This window comes from Callionymus lyra, chromosome 8 (genome assembly GCF_982586985.1).
Source record: "Callionymus lyra chromosome 8, fCalLyr1.hap1.1, whole genome shotgun sequence".
Classification (NCBI taxonomy): Eukaryota; Metazoa; Chordata; class Actinopteri; order Syngnathiformes; family Callionymidae; genus Callionymus; species Callionymus lyra.
In genome coordinates this window covers 3959928-3980725 of record NC_141825.1, presented here as the reverse complement: position 1 = coordinate 3980725, position 20798 = coordinate 3959928, and the positions used below count along the sequence as shown (strand labels likewise).

The following is a 20798-nucleotide window of genomic DNA, read 5'->3' as shown; positions in this document are numbered from 1 at the left end:
TTTTTTTTTTACAATAAACTTTCCTTAAAAAAAAAACTGTGCACATTTATTGAAACACACTCATATGTACATAAATAACCCGTCGTGTATGTGATTGTGTAAGATTTTGTGTTTATGAAGATGTAAGTAATAGTAAAATATACGATACTTGCAATGACAAAATATATATATATATATATATATACAGTTTAAGCAAACATATAAAGCACCTCCATAATTTGCTGACATTATTTTTACAGGGGTAAAATTGGTCTCTACCTATAATTTGCCAGCATACCAATGAAGACTTCATATCTAATCCATTTGTTTTCCTTTCTGACTAAGAAAAATGTTGTAAAACTAAATATCCTCCAATTTAAATACTTTGAGTCACCAAAAATATACCACCAATTTTGTCAAAAGGAAAGAAAGGCGAAGAACACAAAGAACACGCATCAACAACTTACTTTAATATTGAGGTAGAACACATATTACACTTTCTAAATCTATTATTTGAAATCTAGGTTTTGATTATTACTTTATTCATTATTCTCCAATCAAATTTGTAGCTGGGTCATTATAAGATGATATTTAAGCACATTTATTTCCATCAGCTCTTGTTCAAGTAAAAATATTTTAATAAATTCTTTAGGCTACATTTTTCCTGAAAACCACACATGAATTACATAAGAATGTTTTATTAAACAAAGGACATTTGTACACTAAATCTTCTGCATTTCAATATTTTATTTCAGAATGTTCATGACACAAATGTTTAAGATAAACATTTGGTCGAGTCGATAAAATTTATGGATTTTGTACATGTCCTTTTGAAAATGTAGTTAACAAAAACTTGTATGAAAAGTTTTCTCTGGACTATTTCAACTAACATGCAGAGTTTTACTTCTGGTTCTCTGAATGTTCATAGAACAAGAAAGTCAACACTGTCAACTAAAAATACTGAAAGTATACAGTTTTCTCCTGACAGTAAACATCACATGACTTGTCATAAAGACAAATGTTAAACATTTTTCACAACCTATGCCAGAGATTTGGCAACAGAGATTCACTTCTCGCAAAACAAACTTAACGGAACTGTACTAGGAAAAGGCAAACAGTGACATTTTACCCTTCCTGACTGAAATACTTTGGAAAAAAAATAGTATGTGTTATTTCCAACTTCTTTGACCATGTAAAATGCATGAAGCTAAATGCAATTTATCTCCCAAATCAGCATGTCAACATCTGGATGGATTTGATTTTCAAAAAACTCTGCACAGTCATTGTCGAAATTCCATTCCTCCATATTTCTTCAACAGAGCAGACATCTGTAAAACACAAAGCATCTTCTTCATTTAAAAACTTTAGAAACATTAACTGACATTATGCATGAGGAACAGTTTAAAATAAAAATAATATTATTGTCATAAATAATACATACACTTTTGATATGATTTAATTAATAGACACATTTATAAATCCACATGCTTTTCCAATTCCATTTATATGGTTATAAATGTATTTTTTTTTTAAATTGATCTTGTAAATATATAATTTCAAGATCCATAGATTTCCAACATTTATTTTCTTTTTTTTAAAACATGTCTACAATCGGATAAACCCAGCACGTATTAAATATGTAGTAATGATTAACAATAAATTACAGTGTATAGCTATTAAACAATTCCGCATCCCCTGCTTGAAGGTATAAAGTCCTTGAAGAACGAGAATCAAATGACAGTAGTTTAATGTCCCAATAAACACAATTTTTAAGCCTTATTGCTTTACTTTGTAAAATGTGTAAAACGTTTTGGATTTACCTGATAAAAAGATTGAAAAGCGGGCAGATATATTCTGAATCTGCAAGTTGGCCAGACATGGGGAATAGTCGGGTCCATCTCGTGTTCTCAGGTCACAATCATGGTAAGGCAAAACCTCCAACAGCCCAGCTTCCTCGCACTCGTCCAACAAGTGCTTCTTCTCTTTTGACTCCGTACTTGATCTGGAAAATAATGAGACACATTGGTTTGTTATCATTATCAAGATCACCAAAGATGGAAGAAAATAACATAGATACCTCATCTATAAAATACCTTTCAGAAATCTTTAGAAATAAATAATACAAAGACAAAGACTAATGATCAATACATTAAAAATTGGGCCACATTTGTGGTTTAATTAATGAAAAGTAATTAAATCTACGTGCAGATTTGCACATAATCTACTCCAGATTAATGAACCACATAGGGAATTTGGATCTAATTGTAAAAAAAATCCGATGATGATCAAAACCAATCACTAGTAAAGAGGGAGAGAGAGATGAAAAAATAAGTTTTCTAAATCAGAGATTGAAAAGTTTGGGTGAAGTAGAGTTCAGAAAAAAAAATCTGTTAATAGTGGAGTTGTGACAGTCAAAGAGCAGTTCTGGAGGGAGGTAACATATGTTGTTAATCATCCTAACATATCTATCCTATCAGAAGCTGTAACTAAAGAGGCTTTTGGAAGTTTAACTGGCAGTGATCAGTGACTCAACTCTGGCCTTGAAGCGGACAAAGACTCTTGATGGTTTTAGAGTGAATATCAAACTAACTTTACTAGGGTCTGTTAATCTTGCCTCTGTAGAACAACTAATGCACCCCAGGTGAAAGGTAAATGGTTTGACATGAAACTGGAGGCAAAGAAACTCATTAGCACATACAAAAGAAAAACATCAGCCACAGGAGTGATCTCATAGTAACACCTGTTGACGAGCGCAATGCTCACATTATTGTGCAGTCATCTTGATCAGGAAATATATCTGACAATGGTTCACATATTGGCATTTTAGCCCCTTACAAGACTTAATTCTTATATTTCATTTAATTGTTTTATTACTATTAATTATTTAAAAGGTAAATGTATAATCTACTGTCACCATTTACATAGATAATTCTCACACCTGCCTCACACTCGTTTCTACTCATGTTAGTATCTTATGAGGGAGGTAAAATTACTTAATACGCACACATGCAGGTTCAAAACTCACCTTGCATTAACATTCAATCGATGTCGGATTCTGTAGTGTAAAATCCACTTCCACTTTCCACTCTTGCTCAGCTCTTTCAAGACTTCGGTTAGTTGCCTTACCTGACCTGAAAGTCCAGAAAACAATAAAGCCATTAATTAGGGAGCTGTCTGCGTGGCCTGTGAGGAGGTTTGCTCTGCGTACAAAGGGACAAAGAGTCCAGTGCCGCCTGGTCCACCATTATGAATCCACCCCTCAAGAAAAGTTCACGATACGTGAGATTGATGATGTCATCGGGTTCGTCAATTCCAGCAAAGCGCACATTGGGAGATTTTTTCAGTTCAAGCAGATATGGTACCTGAATTAAAAGAGAAAAATAAGTTTCATACTTAAATCATCTATAATAAACCTTGTACTCTTTGTACCTCACAAATGTGTTCTGCTATATCTTCATTTCTGAGGATGACGAAGAGAGAGGATCGACTTTCTTTGCGTTTTAAGAAATGTGCAGGGTGTTCAGGAAAGTGTCCCTCTACTTCTAATAGTGTCTTAAAAACAAAAACAGAAGTAAAGCCAACATATATTTTAATGTTGTTCTTTTCCCTTAATCTTACCTTTGTTTTCTCAAAGAAGGAATCCTTTGATGTCACCATAATGAAATAGCTAAACAGGGACCTTTTCACAAGTGAATTCAACTTATTCTTGTAGGACTCGTCCAACTGTCCCGTCATGTGGCTGGGGTCAAAACGGTTTTTCTCACTTTCTGTAGAGATGACCTTGTTGGATTGTTCCTTTTGTCCAGGATTATCCATTTGGCCACCACAGACTTTGTCCATTATTGCTGTGTACAACACGGCGCATTCTGTCACTGCAGAAACATGAATGTCCAGTTCTTGAGCCTGAGGTACTTTTTGTATTTTAGCATCTCCGATATCTCTTGTTAGGATTCTTTCTTTATTTTTCTTGAATATCTCATTAGAGATGTCCAACTCGATCTTTTCAATGCCAGGGGCTTGAGCCTCCACCACAAAATCATGCTTCACAGGATTGAAAAGCTTTGTAGTTGCAGGACATTTAAAAGGCCACTTTATGTTTTCATGCGTCTTCATTTGCTTGGCAAGTCTATTTTTGCTGCTTTTTAGAAGCAATTTCATTTTCTCAGAGAAGATAAGACACTCCTGATCAACAGATGCTTGAGTGGGGTCATTCTGTATGCACCTTGTGGACAAGCGCTCAAAAAATGAAGGAGGTGGTTTCGGATTGGTGTTGGAGACTGTACACGAGAGTAAATCCTGGGATTGGTTTATTGAACCTCTGGCTTTGGTGAGAGATGGTTCAATGTGTTCTGCTTCATTCTCATTGATATCCATAGATTCAGAGTCTGTCACATTTCCAGAAAAGCAACCATCAGTTGAACAAGTCTCCCCCTCTTCAATAGACCTCTCACGTGTATCCCTAAGCAGATTACACCCCTCTGGATTTTGCACAGAACTCTTAGAATTTCGACAAATAGTCTCAGGTTGTGATGAGGGGATTGCGGTATTTTTGACAAATATAGGGTCTGCACCTCCACATTCACTGGACGTGAAGTTTCTCTTGAGTTCTTGTCGACGTACTGGCTCTTTCAAATTTTCCTGCTCATCTTTCGTTTCGTTTTTTATATCCGTTTTCAAACAGCCACCGCTGAGAAATAATTTTGGTTGAAGATGATCTTGCACTGTAGTTGATTCCTGCATTTCCCAACATCTTCCTGAACTGAATGGCTGTACAGACCGATTGTTCATCTGGTGATCAAGCAGCTCACTTGTTTCACTATTCAAATGTGAACAGTCCAACAATTTAGTTTTTACCTGATGCAAATCGGTGGAGTTGGCCGTTTGCCCCAGATGGTGTGGGTGCTTCCCAATTGCAGAAGAGTATGGCGAGCTCTCTTGGCTCTTGTCATTAGAAATTGGAGTCCTGTCAGTTGTCATAGGTTCATCACATATGCTGGTGGGTTGAGAGTGACGCAAAAGTAATTCTAAACTTTGGAGGACTCGGTGAGTTCTTGCATTTATATCGGGATAAAAATTAGGCCAAACATTAGACTGATTGGGGACTTCTGACACGTCACCAAGAGCATAGTTAGCTGCCAGTTTGTCTTCCACAGGAGGTGTAAGAACAGAGTCACTACTGCTTGGAGATTCGTCTAATTCATCTCCAGGTGTTGGAGATGCCGACCCAGACTTCAACGTCCTGTCTGTAGAGACCACTTGGTTGGTTTCACTTGTATATTGTACAGCATGTGAAATGCTCGTCTTTTCCTCCCTTGACCTAATATCAGTATCAATTCCCAACATGACTTTCTGACAAGTCGTAACTGTATTGAGACTTTTTTCAGAAATTATTTTTTGCTCATTTACAGTCCCTGCATCCATATACATCTTCACCTTCAATGCTTCTGTTTGTTTTTTTTGAAGCATTTTATCATCGGTTAAAAGTTCAAGTGGGTTGGTCACACCCATCTTCTCAACATTAAATCCATGTATCAAGGCAGTAGCTTGAGTTGCTTGAGTACCATTGTCACTTATGTGATCTTCTTCTTGTGAAGTCTTTGCATCTTCTTCCTTTCTTTCGCTTATCTTGTCAGGAGCCTTTGAAATAACACAAAAAAGAAGAATACATCAATACCCATCATACCACAGATACTCTGCTGAAAAGTGCAAGATAGAAAAAAGAAGGAACCAAAAATGCTTAAGCCGTTTGATCTGACTTTAAAATCGATAACACAGGGACAATAAGTGAAGTGAAATCTATATCAACAGCATCTAATCTAAGAAATGCATGACACATTTTCCCGTCCGTCCTCCCTAACCTAATCTCTGAGCACTCCTCTCATTTCTAAGCTTGTTCTTGTTACTTCTAAAGAAAACACCTTAAACTCTGACACACCCTGTTGTCACAGATCACCTGACAGTGATGTCCAACTGTTCATAATGCCTGCACTCTTCTCTTCACCTCTCAAAATCTCAGCTCACTTCTCACAAACCCTTGAAATATTGTACTACCTGTACTCCCTGAGAAAAAGCTATTGAAGTTCCTGTACATGATAAAAGAGGACATGATGAGGAGGATATACGTTACTAGGGAGCACATCTGTGGCAGGAATTGCTCCAAAAAAGAAGAACATTGCAAACGTCATCACTGATTGATTCTTAATTCGATGCACATCGAGCTCCCCTTCTATACCCTGTGATCTCTAATCTGAAACATTTTGTGAAAAGTCACCCACTCTTGGTAATGTCCAATATTAACAATGACTAATTACTCATTTCAACTCCAACATTGTACCTGTTGACCTTAGATGTGACTAAAACATGCTGGTTCAAGTGTATCATAACACACCTTATGTGGAAGAGAACAAGATTGCCATTGTCCATCTGAATGTCACTTTCTTCACTCTATAAAATGTGATTTACCCAAAGTCTGGCTGGCATTTACCCACAGAATTACTCAAGACGTATCTCACCCGACAGGTTCACTTGATACACTAGCTGACTTCACAAATATGTGTTGAAACCACTTTTAAGAAACAAAGAAAAGCTTTTCAGAAAGCCACTTGAAAAACTAACCTGTAGTGTGCTTGTAGACTCTTGCCCAACTTCTGGTATGTCAACAAGTTCTTTCCTTTCATCAGACACATCCACCTTCGATTTTACAGGAGAAACTGAATCTTCGATGACATGACTGGGGTCAGAACTTGTGTCCAAGGAAGAGGGAGAATTGTTCCTCAATAACATCTTTGCCATGTCCACAGATGAAGCAGATGATTTTATGTGGCTCTCAGCAGGAAAAAGGTCTGATACACCGCAGTTCTTTTCTACAGTGCCACTGTCCTCTGAACCTTGGGGCAACACATTAGAGTCGAGTTGAAAAAATCTGTCAGTTGATCGGCTGTAGAAGAGTGCAATCCACATGTGAACCACTAGTCGCATGTCTTCATTGGTGTCCTTAACAGAGGTATCCCAAGCACTATCAAACAAACAGAGCAGAGCATTAGTATTCCACATAATTTCATCTGTAGTATTACATACCCATGTAAGGCCCTAATGATTGTCCTGTCCTTGGGATCACATGAAAATCTGCTGTCGTAGTTGAAGTCATAGTTTTCTTTCCAGTACCTTGTAATTTTGACAGAACTTCCATTTTTGACAAAGTGTCTCGCAGGTATGGTCTTTCTCCCCAAGCCTGGGCTCTGGCAGTCTCTTTCCTCATAATTCGTTTCTTTACATTCACCAATGGGTTGTGTTTCCATGCCATATACAGGCATCGTTTGTTGCTGTTGCCGCACTTGGCTGGAGTCACCAGTTACAAGCGGAACTTGGAAAGTTATGGCTGGCAAACAAAACACTCTGATGAAATGTGGTGGCGTTGAATACGAATGTTCTCTGCCCACCAATTCCAATAGTTCTGTTGCGTCTACAGGGGGTTTTGATGTGTGGGGCACCAGAGGCTGATTTGGTCTGTCAGCAGGCTTTTTGAGCAGAAGCTGTAGAAGTGAATCTTCCTTGGAACTGACATCAAGCCTTTTTGTGTCTTCTTTGTTTTGTTGCGGCAAGTTGTCAGTTGACGAACTCAGTGCCAAGTCAGCAAGTATAGTCAAAGCATTGGAAGACGGGCTGGTGTTTTTCTTGTTAAGCAAAACATCATTGCAGACAGAATGACCGACTGAACAATCCTTTTCATTTTTGCTGTCGTTATCGCAGGACATGGTTTTAAAATGCATCCACCCTATGGAGGTAAAATAAATCAAAACATCACAAATAAATAAACATTAAGGTATTTTGAACATTTTCTCTTTTAATGGGAAACTAGATTTCATCTGAACAAATTGACGGGTTGTATTGATCAAGTAAACAACTTAAAAAAGTTAATTTAATACCATACTTTAATACATATTTGAAGTTAAAAAGGAAAAAAATGATTTAAAAAAAAGCAACTGGGATTTTAATTTCTTAACATGGCAAGTGTCAAGGCTGGCTTTTATTTGGTTGTTCTATGTTGGATCTTGGATTCAGACATTGGAGTCTTTGTGAATTGTTGCCTATTTAACTCCCTGTTCAAACTTTGATGTCTGTGTTAAACTGTTCTGATCAGCTGTCCTGACAGAAATAAATGGAAAATCGGTAATACATATAAAATTAACAAGATCTGAAAAAAGTTTGACGACGTCAGAAAACTCTACAGAACAGATCTACGGCTCGATCACCAAACACAAACGCTGAATCTGTGTCTCTCAGACACTACACATAGGATTATTGAGAATTTATTGTGTTATAAATACAATTAAAATGATATGTTCAGCCAAAGTCCCTCATATTTTCTCAAACCTTATTTGTCCTTACTGTAGCGGTCTCGGGCATTTGAGCCCTGGCATGGGAGACACACTTCATTTTCACAGAACTAAGATTATACAATCCAATCTAGACCACTTGTTTTATTTATATCTTCACAAAACAACATAAACATTTAAACTTACTGTCACTGTTACATTTTTTGCATTACGAGTATACAATAGTGATATTTTGCCATCTGACCTTTGTGTATAAATTATGTTGACGTAGCTAGACTGGGCCCAAATTTAAAGCCAATAATTCATATTTGATTGTATTGTGTGTGTGGATGGAGGGGGGCAGAGGACACCAGGTGGGTCATCCACAACATGACCCATATACTGTATACTGACATAAAAATAATTAAATCCAACTTACATTTCTCCTCCAACTGGTCAAGTGGGACTTCTGGTTGCCTTTTAAGTCTTCTGACCTTAGTTCTCTTGAGAAATATCGGCAGAGGTTTCTTCTTGATTTGGAGTTGAGCACTGGAATAGGAATTGCAGGGTGGATCATCTTCAACTATATTTGTTTCATTCGTTTGTGTTGTCTCCTTCGGGGTCAGGCCCAGAGCAAGGGCGAATGCTGGATCGATTGACATGTTCTGTGAGACATCCCTGGTAACTGGATCAGTTTCATGTGGATCAATGTTGTCACTCTTTGACATGCAAGGATCAAGTCTTGTCTTCTTTGAACAAGACTCTTGAGCTGTATCCACCATTTTTTCTTTTTTTTTCTTTTCGTTGCTCCAAACAATTCTGTGCTTCAGCTTGTTCAATAAACTCTCCCTCGACGCAGCCGACCATCTTACGTCTTTCTCCGGAGAAGTAACGCCAGTACCTTCTTCGTCTTTTGTTGCGATTTTAGACGACTCTTCTGGTGGTCTTAATGGGCTGCTTTCTGGATAATCATTAGAAACTGCTTCAATAGCAGGCGTTTCAGGCAACTTTTCTTCATCCACATCAACCACGTTCACCTCTTCATCCTCCACGCTCACCTGGACAGGTTTTTTAACACAGTCAACGCCTCTTTTCAACTGCATGTTGTTTGTCACTATTTTTTTTCTATCCTTTTCTTTTAAAGACCCAAACGGTACCAAAAATCTCCCACAAGAACTGATAACTGGCCGTAGATCCCATCTTCCAATCTCTCTCTTCAGAAAACAAGCAGTAAGTTGACTCAGAACAACACTTTTTAAAGTTTTGTCTTCATTGAGCTTGCTTATATCGGCAGATGATGTTGGCCGCATTTGTCCTTGTAAACCTTTATCTTCAGGTTCAGTAACAATCGAATGACAAGAAGATGGTATTTCCTGATGAAGCTCTAAACAATTAGGGTGAAAGACTTTGGGTTTCTTCCTTGACGTTTCATTATGTACTCCATGTTTAAAATCTCTTTTAGAAGTTGCGATCTCATCCGTCAGTGACCGGGCAGCCGTTTGTTTGCTTGATGAGCTTGCGGAAGGTAATTTATCGGGATTAGAAGATGCTGGTGGGAGTATATTGTTATCATTCACAGTTTTCTCAGAGGTAATGCGGAAAATAATCTCAGTTTGGGGCTCATCAAATGAGTGATTTGGATGGTCGTAAACATCAGAGATCACAGCTCCGTCAGTATTTGCAGCAGCAACAGTTGGTAAACCAGCATTTGCCATTTGTTCGAAATGAGATGTCTGATCTTCTGAGGGTGGCTCATCCGATTTTAACTCTGGTCCAGGGCTAACAGGATGAACAGGCGACTCATCAGGAGATGAAAGACTAATGTAGAGATCACCATCAAAGTCTTGGGCCTCTTCTTTACCAGTAGCAAGAAGCTCTCTGGCCTTGGACACACCCAGTTGAAAAGATTCTGGCTTACTGATGTACGAGTTGAAGTTTTGCCATTTTCTTTTTGTCCATTCTGGTGGGCACTGAAGTTGTTTATAAATATTGGGCATGTCATACTGGTCAGGGAAGTTGCTCGATTGATCCTGAGGCAATGTGACTCCTGGGTTTATCAGTTCAGCATATTCCTGAATCTGGTTTGCCAGCACTTTACAGAGCTCCTCGTCCGGCTGAATGTCTAACCTCTTAATTTCGGCTTCAGCTTTACAAAATACAGGCAGAACTTCTAGGATCTCATTTGAAGCCAAAGCGTTCCTCTCAGTCTTAAGCTCTGTAAACAAAGAATGCAAAGATGTCACTTTCCTTGTCATCAAAATCTTACATGTGACAAGGGAAACCAAAGAAATCCCTGAAGACATTACCTTTTTGCACAACTCGCGACCTTGGAAACACAAAGAGACCTCGTAGTGCTTCATTCGAACTGGACTCTGCAAACGATACAAAAGATACATAACACCTAGGACTAGGTGAACAATGACGATGGAGGAAAATATTGCAGTAACTCACCACAAAGGTTTAGGAAATGGCTGGGGTGCAGCAGGAAAAGAAAACCCCAGTCAACGAGTGGAACAGCAAATGCCTGTTTGAAAATGAAAACATTGATGGGAAGCTGACAGCAATGCATTGTTGATATTTTGTACTGACAAAATGAATCAAATAGAAAATCTCTCCCCCTTTGTGTGGAACCCCTGCTGTCACTGAGCCTGCCTACTCCTTGTGGTCTTCCTTCAGTGCTGTATCTCTGGCAGATATTTCAGCACTGGTAAGCAAGATGAAACCCTCCTCTTGCTCGTCCGACGTCCTTCCTTGTAGGCTTTTTATCAAAGTATTTGATGTAATTGGCCCCTGGGTTACCGAAATGGTAAACCTCTTTTCCCAATGCATTTAAACATGCCATTGTGGAGCCTTTGCTCAAAAAAACTGGCTTAGACCTGACCCACCTCAGTAATTTCAGGCCTATTTCTAAGCTCCCGTTCTTGTCCAAGATCTTGGAGAAGGTGGTGTCTGAGCAGCTTTCTTTGTTCCTGGATCAGAGCGACATCCATGAGAAGTTTCAATCTGGCTTCCGTAAACATAATTCTACGGAGACAGCCTTACTGAAAGTGTCATCTAAAACTGAAAGACATTATGATGTCGGCTGATTCTGGTCAATACACTGTTCTGGTTCTCTTGGATCTGTCCTCAGCCTTTGACAGTTGATCATCAGATCCTGCTGAGAAGACTGAGAGATCAAGTGTCTGGGTCTGTGTTACAGTGGTTCTCGTCATACCTTTCTGGGCGCAGTCTCAGTGTATCTGCCAACCAAATGAAGTCTGAATAGATGGATCTGTTGTGTGGAGTCCCTCAAGGTTCTGTTCTGGGTCCTGTATCATTTTTGCTTTATTTGATTCCCCTGGTAAAAATCATTCAGAGATTTTCGCTGATGACATCCAGCTCCACTGCTCATTTGATCCAACTGAGCCCCAGAGGCTGAACAGCTTGGTCAATTGTTTGCTAGAAATCAAACAATTGCTGAGTGAAAACACCTTGCAGCATGATCTGGAGCCTGTAATCCATGCGCTTGTGTCTTCTCGTTTAGACTATTGTAACAGTTTATTTTCATGTCTTAACAAGAGGAGCTGTCTCACCTGCAGTTGATACTCTGCGGCGACAATTCTGACCAGCTCTAGTAGAAGAACTTACATTTCTCCGATCCTTAAATCTCTTCACTGGCTGCTAGTTTCTTTCAGGATCAATTTTAAAATTCTGGTTCTTACTTTCAGAGCTATTCATGGTCAGGCTCCATCTTACATCAGTGATCTGATCCAGCCTTATCGTACTGATCGTCCTCTCTCTGCACTTGATGGAGTCTACTGACTCCTTCAAGAAACATCTGAAGACACTTTTATTCGTGCAGACTTTTCCTTGATTCTCTGAGACTCCTGTGTTGTTCTCTGTGTTTTCTTGACCTTATTGATTGTTTAAGCGCTTTGTGACCCTGGTCTAGAAAAGCGCTATACAAATATTACTTACTTACTTACTTACGATGCTCTTCAAAAAGTAACTTTGTCTGGACAACCTTTCCAGAGAACTATGAGTGTACATGTGACCCCAAACATACTTTACAGCAGTGGGTCAGAGGGAGTGTTTTCCTATAAAGTACTGAAAGAATTTAAAGTCACAAGGAAGACGAGACAAAAAACTGACACAAGACTTTATCGTGCTAATAAATCCAGTGTCCATCAGAGGCAACGAGGTGTAGATATTTGACAACAATAAGTACCTCGGTGTGTGACTGGACAGTAAACTGGACTTGTGATGCAACACAGACCATGTGTATAAGAAAGTTCAAAGTAGACTGTACTTTCTGAGGAGGTTACGATCATTTAACATCTGCAGGAAATTCTTCTGTATGATCTACCAGTCTGTGGTGGCCAGTGTCCTGTTCTATGCTGTGGTGTGTTGGGGTGGGAATGTGTCCAAGAGGAGTGTCAACAGGTTGGACAGGTTGATCAGAAGGGCTGGCTCTGTGGTTGGAATGAAGCTGGACTTACTGGTGACAGTTGCTGAGAGGAGATCATTGAACAAACTACTGTCCATCATAGATGATGACAGTCATCCTCTCAGCACTGTCATCAGTGAGCAGAATGAGTGCACGCCTGCTCCTTCCCAGATGAAAAACTAATAGACTCAGGGACTCATTCATTCCTTCCTTGTGCTATTAGACTGTAAGTATAATTCTGAGTTTGGGAGCAGGAGTGGAGTGAAAAGATGACTCTTCTATGTTAATCTTTGTATCCTTTGACTTTTATCTATGTTCTTTATCTTCAGACTTAGATTGTGTAATCTTGCCCTTTGTTTCTATAGAGACTATGTTCTTGTTTTTTATGAATTTATCGTCTGTGTTGTTATGTGCTGGCTTGAAAAACATTTTCCAGAAGGAGACCTCCAGAGGGATCAATACAGTTTTATCTATCTATCTAAATCTACATGCAGTATGTGGCAACTGCATAATGGAGGCATCATGACTGATGCTGATACACTGTTATGACACTATAGAGAGCCAGACATGAATTACTGTAATTCATTACATATCAACAGCTGTCAAAACAATACCCAGCCTTACTTGTAATAATAACCTAAAAAAACTACTCACCACATCTTTCTCCTTCATCTCCTGCAGAAGCAAAGCGAACCCGTCCGTTTCTTCTTCTGAAACCATCTCAAGCAAAGTGCAGTATAGGCCATCTTCAAACACTATAAGGACAGAAGTTCATTAAAGTTAGAATTAACTAGGAAACAGTTGTGACAAAGATCTTAATAACATACCTTCAGCTGAAAACCTAGATTCAAAGACAGACTCCGGGAGTATCTGTCGCAGATGCTCCATAGAAATTGCTCTGTGAACAATCACCACTGGTGACCTTTATAAAGGGGAAACGCTTTTACTTAAAATAAAACCTCAACAGAAAACAGTCAACAGCACGAAACTTACAATTCAGCTGGAAGCACGAAACCCGACATAGACCTTATCCCGACATTGTAGGACTTGGATCCAACATGAAGGCGCCCCCTCCAGAGCATGTAATGTTGAACTGATAAAAATGAAACATCATCATAAATACTAAAAATACTATCGTAAAAAACAAGTATGTGCATTAGGTGACATCTTATTGCTTACCCATCTTTGTCATTGTGCTGAGTGAGAAGAAATAAAAAAAGCAACTCAAACATGTAACTTGTAACTCAAACATTTCTTAATGTTCAAAGAGTTCAAATAAAGAAGAGATCCTACCTTTTCCCCATCTGTCCATGAAGCTCAGTTTTGCTGTCTGTGTATGAAAACGCAACAAGCGCTACAGGACACACCTGGCTGGGAGACAAGGCTGTCTCGCCGCTTTCATCACCAACCAACTCGTATATGTAGCACTGAAAAGAATGACAATATGTAGCACTGTAATTAATAACAATATGTAGCACTGAAATGAATGACAATATGTAGCACTGAAGTGAATGACAATATGTAGCACTGTAATTAATGACAATATGTAGCACTGAAGTGAATGACAATATGTAGCACTGAAGTGAATGACAATATGTAGCACTGAAGTGAATGACAATATGTAGCACTGAAGTGAATGTCAATATGTAGCACTGAAGTGAATGACAATATGTAGCACTGTAATTAATGACAATCCTTTAAATACTGCTCAATTTCCAAGATAGTCTTGAAAACATCTTTTATCTATAATCATTGTTTGATCACAATTCATTACATAACTTTGGTTATCCACAGTTTATTACACTGTTCAGTCATAATTTGATAACAATATAAATAAATCACAAATTTTGCCTACCTTGTTATAGATAAGTGAGATTTTAAGATGTCAGAAGTCTAACAGGATTTTTTTTTTTAATAAAATCAATTCTCAAATTCACGAGAGCACAAAAATGTTAGACAATTCAAAATGAATAAAATTGTAAATCCTAAATCTTGAAGTTACATTTAGGATTTAATTACTAATAATGTTGAGCTTTCAAAGTTATTTTTAATCTGATAGAACAATAACATGCAGAAGATCAAATACTTTATAAGTAAGCAATTAATTTTCAAGTAATATTTCATTCAATGGATTTGGGCCATTACCCATAGTTTGTATTTATTTTCTCCCAGTAAACGCTCAAAGATACGATCCACTATGTCCCACTGTTCCTGACCTACACAATACCTCCTTGTTCTACTGAGGTTGATTTATTTTCTTTGCTGCCAATTTCAATCTTACCTGCGTTCTTTCAAAGGCAAGAAAGGAACTTGTGCATGCAGACACAAGAGGGAGCTGGTTGGACACATGGCAGTCGTAGCCCACGGTGGGTGCTTTGAGGTCTTGAGTGTAGTTTTCAGGGACCTCCTTAACACGTCCCTGCAACGAATACCAGGGAATACAAGTTAAACCACTACTCATGCCGAAGCTTACGTTTTAAAAAAAAAAAAAGTCAAACCTTTGTCAATCTGAATATGGCAATGTACCCTGATTTTCCATGATACCATCGGTTTTGTTCCAAACAGTCAGAGTATTGGCAAATATAAACACCTGACAGAAGACAAGGCAATGACAAGGAGTATAAGGTTAAAGATGTTCAATAGAAAAGCACAGAGATAGGCTATACCACTGCCAAGGAGGTCAATTTAACAAACAACATCCCTGTGACATCATAAATTGTGGGGTAGAAAACAGGACTTCATTTTGTTTTATATTTAACATGCCGGTTGAGGTACTAACAACCTAAAATAACAACCAAAATAGCTGTTAAAGTACCAATGTCTTGCTCAACTATTTAATTTAGTGACTATTAATGCTCATTTACTTTTACTACGTTTTGCCTGAACTTGTATCTTGTGTTGTGTTTTTGGTTCTCAAGTTTAAAGTCACAATTTAAAAAGTAAAAATAATGTAGAATTTCCACAGAACTTTTAAATTCTATACATCGAGGAAATTTTGATCAACACTGAAAAAGATCATGCTTATATCTATTGCACTTATCTGATGACACACCTTGAAAAAGTAAATGTTTTACAACCGTCATTGGCAAAACAACACGTCTAACAACTGCTATAGGTACACCCTGCACCTGAGACAGTTGTAAAAACAATGTTATAAAAAAGCCTCACAAGCTGTTTGAGGGTTTTTTAAAGCATGGTCAAGTGTTTGAATTAAAGCATTTATTCATTAAAGCGACGCTTTACTTTATGTTCCCCTTCATTCTTCAATCGGCTACTTGCTTTCACATTCCTTTTGGTTTCTATTTCATACTCTGGCTCGCACTGGACGCAAGAGATTACTGATCCGGATACTAAAGTGGAATACTGGAGAGAAGAAATAGTTTTGGATGTTCTCTTCCAGGTAATGTTCTTTATTTAGCTTTGACTTCAAGAGCAGAGGCAAGACTAGAGGTCAGCAGACATGTTGCTCAAGAAAGACTGCCTTGGCTTGTAAAAATAACAAGAGTTTGAGACAAAAAATAAAACAACTTTACCCTTTGATGGATCTCCAAGGGTTGTACAAGCACTTGTTCCCCTTAGTAGTCCACGTCTCCCAAGATCGGTAGCCTTAAGTTGTACATGACATGACATGAGCAGACTGTCCCCATTGAGTTGAATTATTTCAGGTTGAGCAAGATTTTCCAGTTTTACCGTGTTAAAGTCATCAAACAATAAAAATCCATAGGTTTCTTCCAGATCTGCTTCAGAATAGCCAAGGTTTCTCCTTTTGGCTCGAAATGATCGATACTAGGAGAAGGTTTCAGAATATTAACCATTTATGTGATAGGAGTAGGTAGGTTGGTCTCAGGACTCACCTTTTCTTCCAGTATAGGACTCTTCAGGAGAACCGCAGACTCGTAAGAAAAGCAATGTTTGGAGTCCTCATACAAGAAGGAGGTCTGAAGGGGTTCAAGTATGCTGGTATCAAAGGTCTTTGAGTTGTTTGGTACTTGAATTAAAGTCCCTGTAAATAAAGAAGCAAGTGTGTTGTTGGTTTTGAAAAATATAAATAAATAAATAAATAAAGTATAATAATAAAGCCTTGAAACGTTTTTCAAACCGTTGAAAAGGCTTTCTAATCGGTAGCGATACTGGGAGGTTTTGAAACCTCAACACTCGTGCGTACAAAGTGAAAGTTAGACAGAACGGAGCGGAACAAGCTCGTCACCTTCAGTTGAGCAGACTGTCCCATTTTCCATCGTCGACCAACTTAGATATCCTTCTCATCGTCCATTCTCGATGACCGTGGTTTCTGTTTGAAAACATCCCCACAACAGTGTCAGTACATTCATCTCGAGTTTTCCACTGACAGTGATCGCTTTCTCTGCGGTTTCACAACACACGCACTGAAAAGACACGCAAACCAGGAAGTTGCTAAATACACGACGTATGCTGGAAAAGGAGGTATTACTTCTTTTTTTAAACAACTCGGAGCTTTTAATGGCTTTTATCCGTCACCATCTAAGACACCTATCCGGAGTAGCGCCGAGTGTTAAGTCGGTCCTGAAAAAGAAACAGAAACCTAAAAATGATCGGCGTCCATCTTGGAAGTGTCAGGCTGGCTCTGAGCTTCAGAAGTTCAGTGCAGACTATGAGGTAGTTTTACACGTCTGTCCATTTCTACCCCTAAATGCGGCATCTGAACTAAAAAAAATATATAAACACAATTTTATCTATTTAGGTTTCGTATTTTATCAAAGTATTGTGTAATACTTTCTTCACATTCATATTAGTAAAATGGTTGATTAATTTAAAACAATATTCTTAAATCGTGCGTAAAAATTTCTTTAAAAAACAACCAATTATAGCCTTTTTAAGTATTTTTATACACTAAACAAAATCAATTTCTGTTTTCACAATGACAAAATGGCTGTTCATGTAAATGAAACAGTTCAGGAGAAACACTTAACTTACAGTTCTAACCTTATTATGGGATTGAGAGAAATTCCTGTAGTCCTTTAAAGTAAGTAGAGGTCAAATTAGTATATATCAAAATAGATAGATAAACTTGATTGATCCCTCAGGAGGTCCCCTTTGGGAAATTGTTTTTCCAAATAGCAATACACAGCAATACAGACGATAATTCCTACAAATGAAAAGTAAGAACAAATTTCTATTTTATATATTTTCTATAGAAAGTACAAGCTGACACAATCTAGTGTCAAGTCTAAGATAAAGAACATAGATCAAAGACACTCCTGCCCCCAAACTCAGAATTGTACAATCTAATAGCCCGAGGAATGAATGAGTCCCTGAGTCTATTAATTTTGCATCTGGGAAGGAGCATTCGTGCTGCATCTGCTTCTCTGCTCACTGATGACAGTGTTCATGTTCAGAGGATGACACCACAACACACCACAGCATAGAACAGGACACTGGCCACCACAGACTGGTAGAACATGCAGAGGTGTTTCCTGTAGATGTTAAATGAGAGCCTCCTCAGAAAGTAGAGTCTACTCTGAACTTTCTTATACACATGGTCTGTGTTGCAGGATCAGTCCAGTTTACTGTCCAGCCACACACCGTGGTACTAATAGTTGTCAACTATCTCCACCTTGTCACCTGATGGACACTAGACGTGGCTTTTTCCTGGACCTCCCAAAGTCCAAGACCAGCTCCTTGGTCTTTAAGGCGTTCAGCTGCAAGTGGTTCCTCTCACTCCAGTCCACAAAGTCACGTATCATGACAAGAGTTGTAGCAGAAATCTAAAGTGTAGATGGTGAAGAGGAGAGGGGCCAGTACTGTCCCCTGAGGTGCTCCTGTACTGCACACCACAGTGTCAGACGTGATGTCCTTCAGCCTGACATACTGTGGCCGATCAGTAAGATAGTCCGAAATCCAGGAGACCAGACCAGGGTCCAAATGCATCTGTGTCAGTTTGTCCTGGGGCAGAGTGGGCTGGATGGTGTTAAAGGCACTAGAAAAGTCCAGGAACAGAATCCTCTCTGAGCCACTTCCTTTATCCAGGTGGGAGTAGGTCCGATGCAGGAGGTGAAGGATGGGATCTTCTACACCAACCGCTGGGCGGTAGGTAAACTGCAGGAGGTCTTGTGCGTGCTGGACTTGTGGCCTGAGATATTTTGAGGACCAGCCGCTCCAGTGTCTTCATCACCTGTGAACTCAGTGCCACTGGTCTGTAATCGTTCCGCTCTCTCGGCCAGATCTTTTTTGGGACTGGAACGATACAGGAAGTCTTCCACAAGGTTGGTACTTTCCCCAGCCGTAGAGGTTGAAGACATGCTGGAGCGGTAGAAAAGCAGTAGAGCTCAGATGGTCAGTTCTGTGTACAAATCCATGAAAAGCAAAGCAGATTTATGAGCTATTTGTACAACTGGGTGTAAAGTGGATCGGCTAATTCAAGGGCTTATCCGCTCTTTTTGTTAGCTCCCTGCTACCTGTCTGCACATGCAAGCCACTGTTTTGTATTTTGATTTTTGATATGATTATGATATTTCTGATTGTTTTAATATTTCTATTAAGCTAAAGATGTTGCACAAAGAGCTCTGGATAGTGTTCAATATGGATCCCTTGGATCAGTCCACAGGCTTCACATATGGGGTGCTGTGCCGATCTATGCTGGTGAGGAAACAGATGATCCGAAAGGTAAAAATATAAAATGATTTACTGTTTGTACTAGCGGTCTCCAATATTTTCTGCCAGCAACTTTTACAAACGCGAATGAGTCGGTGATCAACTAATGAAGAGCCCTCTTGGATAAGAGCTGAACGTTTTCTCAATCTCTACATCTCTTATCTTTTGTTACCACTGTCTACTTGGCCCGTTGACAGCTTCCATAGACCAGATCTGATGATTGATGGTCACACAGACATCAATGTTAGTATTGATACAGCCAACAATTTAGACCTCTTTAGCCAAGGTAAATAGAGGTGTTATTGTGTTATTGATGTCACAGGACCTAAGCTCAAGTCAACAAAATAAAAAGGTAGATTGCCATAATGTTCAAGTTTTCTTTACCCTCTTGGAATTCACCAGCTGAGTATGTACATCGATTTTACTTTTTTTGTATACAGAGGTTAATTTGGGGCGCAGTCCTGGAGCATCACCAACAAGGAGAAGATGGACAATATTGCATTAACCATTGTGATGTGGAAAGAACCTGCCAGAATTCACCATGAACATCCACGTGATAGCTCTTGACAAAAGCTTATGTAACCTGAAAAAACAGTCAACTGGTGTCGTATCAGCCTTTTGCTTCTGTCATGGGGAGTCGCTTTTCACTTCTAGTTTCCATTCAAATGAAATAAATATCACTCTGTAGATCAGGAAACACCCACGTGGAGCTTGTTCAAATAAATATTTTCTATTCTATAGCCATCTTATTATATTTGATGTTGTGTTTTCTTTCTTGTTTCTCCATTAGTAATTATTGAAGAATCAACGTATTGTGATTTGTGTTTTTGAGGAATACTTTATCATCCATAATATTATCTATTAAGATATATAGGACTGTTGCTTTAGATCATCAATTCACCTCAAGCTATATTGGTTTTCAGCTAATCGTATTTCATATAGGTCATAACACAAAACAAAAAAGTAAAGAGGTATGTTTTTTACCGACACTTTCTGGAGCTGTGCTTGGCCACACGTGCTTCAAATATCTGTATGCGGTCTGTGTTATCTTGAGCAAATGAAGACTGATGTCGCAAGATAGGAAGTAGACACGATAAAATCATTGAGCTAGTTAGTAAACATATTTTTTATGGCTCTGTCTTTAACGCTTTCTAAAAACACATGAATTAAAAAATATTACTAAAAAGGAGGTAAGTAATTTTTATTTGTAAAGCGCCTTTCGCAGACCAGAGTCACAGAGCAACCAAACAATACACAGTTAAAAATATATACAAATGCCCAAGCTGGGGTGTAAAATATTATGTAAAAAAAACAACTAAAAAAGGTATGCAATTTAAATGATTTACTTCTCTATACTTGTATAAATTTTACTCTCCTCTCCTCCATTTAACATTCTTGATTTTTCTATATTACCTTTTTTTATTTTAAATAAATAATGTTGAAAAAAA

At 38.5% G+C, this 20798-nt stretch overlaps 1 protein-coding gene and 1 long non-coding RNA gene across 4 annotated transcripts; one reads left to right on the top strand and one right to left on the bottom strand.

Moving 5' to 3' along the window:
- Window positions 1-429: 429 nt before the first annotated feature.
- On the bottom strand, window positions 430-18140 carry tasor2 (transcription activation suppressor family member 2). 3 transcript variants are annotated; one of them, XM_087796909.1, is made up of 23 exons: window positions 17683-18140; window positions 16928-17011; window positions 16575-16723; window positions 16411-16506; window positions 16254-16326; window positions 15219-15310; window positions 15002-15139; window positions 14014-14147; window positions 13900-13916; window positions 13714-13813; window positions 13548-13642; window positions 13375-13475; window positions 10746-10818; window positions 10601-10666; window positions 8734-10509; window positions 7057-7753; window positions 6595-6994; window positions 3598-5616; window positions 3409-3531; window positions 3188-3341; window positions 3005-3110; window positions 1800-1981; window positions 430-1307 (listed from the first exon to the last, which is right to left on the bottom strand). In XM_087796909.1, the coding sequence occupies exons 2-23, from the start codon at window positions 16956-16958 to the stop codon at window positions 1210-1212; spliced, it is 6720 nt and encodes a 2239-aa protein (XP_087653035.1). In that variant the 5' UTR covers window positions 16959-17011; window positions 17683-18140; the 3' UTR covers window positions 430-1209. The 3 variants fall into 3 exon arrangements, with proteins under 3 accessions (XP_087653035.1, XP_087653033.1, XP_087653034.1); XM_087796907.1 differs by lacking the exon at window positions 17683-18140 and adding an exon at window positions 17171-17647; XM_087796908.1 differs by lacking the exon at window positions 17683-18140 and adding an exon at window positions 17282-17300.
- A 966-nt stretch (window positions 18141-19106) lies between these two features.
- Window positions 19107-20104, top strand: LOC148073378 (uncharacterized). The gene is made up of 2 exons (XR_015712083.1): window positions 19107-19362; window positions 19791-20104. It is a non-coding gene; the product is annotated as an uncharacterized LOC148073378 (long non-coding RNA).
- Window positions 20105-20798: the final 694 nt, after the last annotated feature.